The sequence below is a fragment of the Ochlerotatus camptorhynchus genome, unplaced genomic scaffold (assembly GCF_037179485.1).
Source record: "Ochlerotatus camptorhynchus isolate MF236.1 unplaced genomic scaffold, CSIRO-AGI_Acam_v1.1 ptg000377l, whole genome shotgun sequence".
NCBI lineage: Eukaryota > Metazoa > Arthropoda > Insecta > Diptera > Culicidae > Ochlerotatus > Ochlerotatus camptorhynchus.
Genome location: NW_027040865.1, coordinates 543826 through 550664, shown reverse-complemented (window position 1 = coordinate 550664; position 6839 = coordinate 543826). Strand labels below are relative to the sequence as shown.

At 39.2% G+C, this 6839-nt stretch overlaps 1 protein-coding gene across 1 annotated transcript; it reads right to left on the bottom strand.

Moving 5' to 3' along the window:
- Positions 1–339: 339 nt before the first annotated feature.
- Positions 340–4885, bottom strand: LOC135710301 (uncharacterized; the record flags this gene model as incomplete). Its single annotated transcript, XM_065232824.1, has 1 exon — positions 340–4885. A coding segment is annotated over exon 1 (4546 nt), but the record flags the coding sequence as incomplete, so codon positions are not given.
- Positions 4886–6839: the final 1954 nt, after the last annotated feature.

Genomic DNA, 6839 nt, shown 5'->3' with positions numbered 1-6839 from the left:
GGTCTGCCATTGCCGGAGGTCTAGGCAAAACAGTGTTGTTTTTGCATCTTTGACATCTCTTTCGAACCTGGTCACACACTCTACGTAACCTGGGTATCACGTATTTTTTACGAAGTTCATTCACAACGGTTTCGTTATTACAATGGTGATATTTCTCGTGCTCGTATCGCACTACAAGTTGTGTCACATGGTGTTCTCTGGGCAGCACGATAGGACTTGCAGTATAAGGACCAATAAATCTACACCTTCTACCTCGTCCTCCCATCCTAATCACGCCTTTCTCGTCGATATGTGGTGACAAGTTGTAAATACTACTTCGTTTAGGTAATACGTACTCACCAATACTATCCGACTGAGATGCCAGCTGTAGGATCACAATCTCTTCTGCGTATGAGGATCGCTGTGCACACTGGTAGGCGTAACACTCTGCTAACAATAATTCTTCTTGAGTTACCGAGCCAACTATTTTAGGCTGTCCATTCAGCTTTCTCCGGATGTTCAAAGGGAACCGTCTAATGAAGACAATTCGACGTAACAGGCGCCACCAGCTCGAAAAATTTTCTGTTCTAATCACGTCCTCTACAACTGAGTGATGATTTACCGTACGCCGCAGTTCTACAGTTGACACATGTTGATCTGTTGGTGGCCCAGGCCATTCCTGTTTCGGCTTCCATAGAAATTCCGGTCCACGAAACCAGCGTCCAGATGGTGTGAGATCGGGGGCTCGTTGCCATTTAGTTCCGTCGTCTGCCACATTTTTACGTGAAGGTATCCAATTCCACTCCGCAATTTCGGTTGTCTCCAATATTTCGCCCACTCTAAATCCAACAAATTGACTAAATCGTCGATGATCCGATGCTAACCAGTATAGGACGTCTCTGGAATCGGTCCAAAAATAACGCTCCTGGATTTTTAGCCGGTGGTTTTCAGCTATACTTTTCGCCAATCGAGCTCCAACGACAGCTGCTTGGAGCTCAAGTCGGGGAATCGAAACAAATTTTAGGGGTGCAACACGCGTCTTCGCAGTTACTAGGGAGCATTCAATTACGCCATTCTCTTCGAACCGTAGATAAGCTACTGCTGCATATCCCTCGATACTAGCATCAACAAAAATATGCAATTGGATCTTATTCGTTTCCACATTGTTGGATGTTTTGATGCGATAGCACCTTGGAATGGACACATCTTCCACCTTGGGTAGTTCCTTAAGCCAAATTCGCCATTTGATGAATTGTGCTTCCCCGATTGGCTCGTCCCACTCTGTTCCGCTTCGCCATATTTCTTGGAGGAGAACTTTAAGGAACATAAGAAGATTCCCCAGCAGACCTAATGGATCAAATATGGTCATAAGTGTCCTTAAAATTTCTCTTTTAGTTGGTACTCTACTCCCTTCCAGTAGCTCTTGCTCGTGCTTAACTGATAGGCGAAACGTGAACACATCTGCAGCAGTATTCCACCACATTCCTAGGACCTTTTCAGTTGCCAATTCAGAATCGATATTGAGATTTTTATCAGAATTAGGCTGTTCTTTAAGCAACTCTGACACATGTCTTGAATTGGATAACCATCCACGTATGTCAAACCCTGCTTGTCCATGGATGAATTGAATTTGTCGAATAAGTTCTAACGCCTCAGCTTCTGTCTCCACGCTGCTCAAAAGATCATCCACGTAATGATCTTTCACGATGACTTCTACTGCCCTGGGATATTGACTTTCAAATCGTTGTGCGTTAGTGTTCTTAACGAATTGCGCACAGCTAGGAGAGCAGGTTGCACCAAATGTCATTACTTGTACAACGTAGACAGACAGGCTGGATCCGGGTAGCCCATTATGCCAAAAGAATCTTTGGCAATGCTGGTCAATTGCATTCATCAAAACTTGCAGAAACATTTCTCGTATGTCTGCGGCTATCGCAACAAGGAATTCACGGAAACGTTGTAGTACAGCAACCAACGATGCGACTTGATCAGGACCTTTCAATAAGAAGGAATTCAGCGAAGTTCCTCGTGCCATTGCAGCTGCATCCCAAACAATGCGAAGCTTTCCTGGTTTGTTGACGTTCACTACTGGAAAAATGGGAAGATACCACACTCGCAACTGAGAGGCCTTCAGCTCTTCTTCCGTTAGCTCGCGAATATAACCTTTCTCCACGTAGTCCCGTATTTTCGCCTGCATGGCTATCGCTAGTTCCGGTTCTCGCAGCATTCGTTTCTCCAAACATTGAAAACGTTTTAGTGCCATCGGTTGACTATCTGGCAGCTGTACATCATCGAACTTCCATAACAGACTTGTCTCGTATCTGTGTCCCTTCAACTTGGTGTTGCTTTGTAGTATATCCAATGCTCGTTCGTCTGCCTTCGACAATAATGGTCGACTAGGAGCTTGTATACCAATACTGTCAAACGAGAAGTAGTCCTTTACAGCAAAGTGTAGAGCTTCGCATTCACAAATGTGGAAATTATGCTCAATTCGTCCTTCCATACGTTCTCCAATAGAACATGGTCCATAAATCAGCCATCCTAGCGGAGTTTTAGCCGCGACCGGTTGGTCGTCTCCTCCTTCCTTGCAGTCAACCAGACGCGCTAAATGAACATTGTCCATTCCGATGAGAATACGTGGTCTAACGTTTTTATAAGAATCCATAGGGAGACCGACCAGGTGGTGGTAATGTTGACACAAATCATCCATCACGATGGACTGCGCTGGTAATTGCAAACTTTTTACCGTATGGATGTTTGTCATGCGGTTTCTCTCCGGTGGGTGTCCTTGTGCTGCAGATATTTCGATTGCACACCTTACAGAGTCATTTTCGTACCTATTTTGACCACCTGTCCAACTGATGCAAAGTGGATATGGCTCACCAGCAACGTCCAGTTCTTCCCAAAGACTATGTTCCATCAGGGAGCACGTAGATCCCTCATCTATAAACGCATAAGTCTTAACAGCTCTTTGTCGACTGTATATGATAACTTCAACGTACTTTAGCAATACGGTGCCAAGGCAACAGTGGTGGGTATTGCAATGTTGATTTGTGTTCACTGCGCGTACTCCTTGGTAACTGGAAGAGGTGTTAGGGCTCGATATGTTTCGACTGGGTCGGTGTCGAAATTTGTCATGCAGCAGTGGGTGGTGAAGGAATGTACACCCGTCTTCGTTACAAGGTTGATTCACTTCGCACGTACTGAAATGTTTCTTGAGGCACTTTCGGCATATTTTATTGTCCTTGATTAGCGTCCATCGAGCTTGCGTATTCATTTCCAGGAACGCGCTGCAGTCAGTAATCGTTGTACATCTTCCTCCGCAAGCAAGGCAACATTTTCCTTCGCTGTTTGGCGTTGCTTCAGTGTGGGTGTGAAGAAATGCTTCCTCCTTATTGCGGCGTTTTTCCTGCTTTTGACACCGGTAAACCACGATAGGTACAGTAACTTTGCTAAATGCATCTACAAGATTTCCGATCCATTCACTGAAATCTTTCAAAGTAACAGCTTGCTTCGATTGGCGATGTAGTGCCCAATTCATTTTAATGGAGGGTGGGAGCAGGTCAGTTAGTTCATGCAGCAGTGCAACATTATAGAGACATTCTTCCATCCGACATGCTTCAATTGTTGCGCATAAATTTTGCACTGCGACGCCAAAGTCAATAATGCTCTCCATCTTATCTGCCTTCGGAGCTGGCATCATGCGGATACGTTTGATCATTGTTTCAACGATTACCTCAGGGTTTCCAAATAGTGTTTTGAGGCGGGAAATAATCGTTGATACATTCTCAGGATGAAGAAGTAGGCTTTTCACTGCAGAAAGCGCTCGATCGTACAGGCTTCTTTCCAATCTATCTAGCAGTTCATCGTTCCGGAATGCGCACATTCTAGTAGTTCGCTCATAAGCTGCTATAAACCGAGGCCAGTCTTCAGGATCTCCTCCAAACCTGGGTAAATCTTTCACGGTCTGACGCGCTGCCAGATGCGATCTGGTTAGTGACATTTCTGGTTGATTTGGTGATTGATGGTTAGGTAAAGGTGATTCATCCAAAACTGTAGGTGCGAGAGATTCCCTGCCCATTTCATCCGTCTTCTTTAGCCATTCTTTTATTTTCGCTATAGTGTCTGAACCGGTGTCTTCGTCTTCCGCTTCACTCGCACTCTCCTCCAGTAGCGCCTGTTCCAGTTCTAACCGCTCTACCAACTGCTTCCGTTCTAATAGCTGCTTGGCCTCCAATGCTTTCAACTGGTGTTCACGTAGCTTCGCCGACCGCTTTGAGTACTTTGACGACTGACTTTTGTTGTCCACATTTGATTTGACCTCAGTTGCCTGTGGCACCTTTACAGGCTTTTTCACAGCACCGGTATATCCAGGCGCTTTGGAGTGCACAGGCTTCACTGGTTGTTGCGAAAATTGATGATCAGTTTGTTGCTGCATTTGCTGTACCTGACGTTTATGTTGGCTTCTTTCGGTTGTTAGAATCCGTTGCATCGTCTTTAACTGCTCTACGAGATCACGGTTCATCTTGAAAACATCATCCTGAGTTTGTGACTTTACGGGTGTGGAGTGAGTAACCTGCTGACGATGTTGATCACCTTGTGGCTGCTGCAATTGTCGGTGCTGCTGCTGCAATTGTTGCTGCTGCTGTTGCAATACTTGCTGCTCCACTTGTTCCTGTGAGTCGTCATGGTTTTCACCACCACAGTTCTTACAACTCCAATCCACATGTTCGATACCATCAGTTACATTCACGCACTCGTAGTGGTACCACACGTCACATTCATCACACTGTACCATACGTGTGTATTCCAACTTGTGACATTCTCCACAGCCAGTGTCTGCCCACAACTGGTGATCATCATTCGGAGCCCTTTGTCCTCCGACTGCTCCCTGACTCGATGACATTGCGCCGGACAGCTTAAACGGAAATTATAATTTGTTACCGTTACTGGTAACAAATCAGTCAGTCTTTCCGGATATTTAACAGTCCATGAAGTAATTTGTTCGAGAGAGTTATAATTTCCCTAAAGAGTAACAATCAAAGTTTACATAATGTTCAGCGTAGTTATTTTAGGTTAACTTACGTTTAGTGTTTACTTCAGATCCGCTGAAGCTATCCGGTATGTGTCGAATCTTTACAATATCTGTTTAATTAATCTTTTAATTTAGTGGTTACATTATTTAAATTGTTCAATAAATTAATGTATTACCTTACTTTAATAAAATCCTTTAGCGTAATTCAATTGTGCGCAAACCATGCGAAATTAATGTTTACAATCTGAAATGTTGTTGCAATTAGTTTCACAATTCTAATGTGCAATATCATTTGCTTACCATGTAGCCACTTTTGTTTGGAGAATTTTAGGCTATTTAGGTATTAACTAATTTACTAACTTTTAAGGTTACTAAGAAGGAATAGTAGTTCAATTAATAACAATGGTTTGTAATGACAAATTTTGCTCTTCAAGTGTTCTCAATTTATTCTCGCTTGACGTTTCAGCAATCCTCTCGATGAACGCTGGGTGTGTCTTCGTTGACGGAGGGGTTTTCGCCAAAGGGCGTAACAGTTAAAGTTAAGTTAAAGTTGAGTTAAAGTTGAGTTAAATTAAGTTAAAATTAAGTTAAAGTTAAGTTAAAGTTAAGTTAAAGTTAAGTTAAAGTTAAGTTAAAGTTAAGTTAAAGTTAAGTTAAAGTTCAGTTAAAGTTAAGGTAAAGTTAAGTTAAAGTTGAGTTAAATTAAGTTAAAATTAAGTTAAAGTTAAGTTAAAGTTAAGTTAAAGTTAAGTTAAAGTTAAGATAAAGTTGAGTTAAAGTTAAGTTAAAGTTAAGTTAAAGTTAAGTTAAAGTTAAGTTAAAGTTAAGTTAAAGTTTAGTTAAAGTTAAGTTAAAGTTAAGTTAAAGTTAAGTTAAAGTTAAGTTAAAGTTAAGTTAAAGTTAAGTTAAAGTTAAGATAAAGTTGAGTTAAAGTTGAGTTAAAGTTAAGTTAAAGTTAAGTTAAAGTTAAGTTAAAGTTAGGTAAAATTTAAGTAAAAGTTAAGTAAAAGTTAAGTTAAAGTTAAGTTAAAATTAAGTTAAAGTTAAGTTAAAGTTAAGATAAAAATGAGTTAAAGTTGAGTTAAAGTTAAGTTAAAGTTAAGTTAAAGTTAAGTTAAAGTTAGGTAAAATTTAAGTAAAAGTTAAGTTAAAGTTGAGTTAAAGTTAAGTTAAAGTTAAGTTAAAGTTAAGTTAATGTTAAGTAAAAGTTAAGTTAAAGTTAAGTTAAAGTTAAGTTAAAGTTAAGTTAAAGTTAAGTTAAAGTTAAGTTAAAGTTAAGTTAAAGTTAAATTTAAGTTAAAGTTAAGTTAAAGTTAAGTTAAAGTTAAGTTAAAGTTAAGTTAAAGTTGAGTTAAGTTTAAGTTAAGTTTAAGTTAAGTTAAAGTTAAGTAAAAGTTATGTCAAAAATAAGTTAAAGTTAAGTTAAAGTTAAGTTAAAGTTAAGTTAAAGTTAAGTTAAAGTTAAGTTTAAGTTAAGTTAAAGTTAAGTAAAAGTTAAGTAAAAAATAAGTTAAAGTTAAGTTAAAGTTAAGTTAAAGTTAAGTTAAAGTTAAGTTAAAGTTAAGTTAAAGTTTAGTTAAAGTTAAGTTAAAGTTAAGTTAAAGTTAAGTTAAAGTTGAGTTAAAGTTTAGTTAAATTAAGTTAAAATTAAGTTAAAGTTAAGTTAAAGTTAAGTTAAAGTTAAGTTAAAGTTAAGTTAAAGTTAAGTTAAAGTTAAGTTAAAGTTAAGTTAAAGTTAAGTTACAGTTAAGTTAAAGTTAAGTTAAAGTTGAGTTAAATTAAGTTAAAGTTAAGTAAAAGTTAAGTAAAAGTTAAGTTAAAGTTA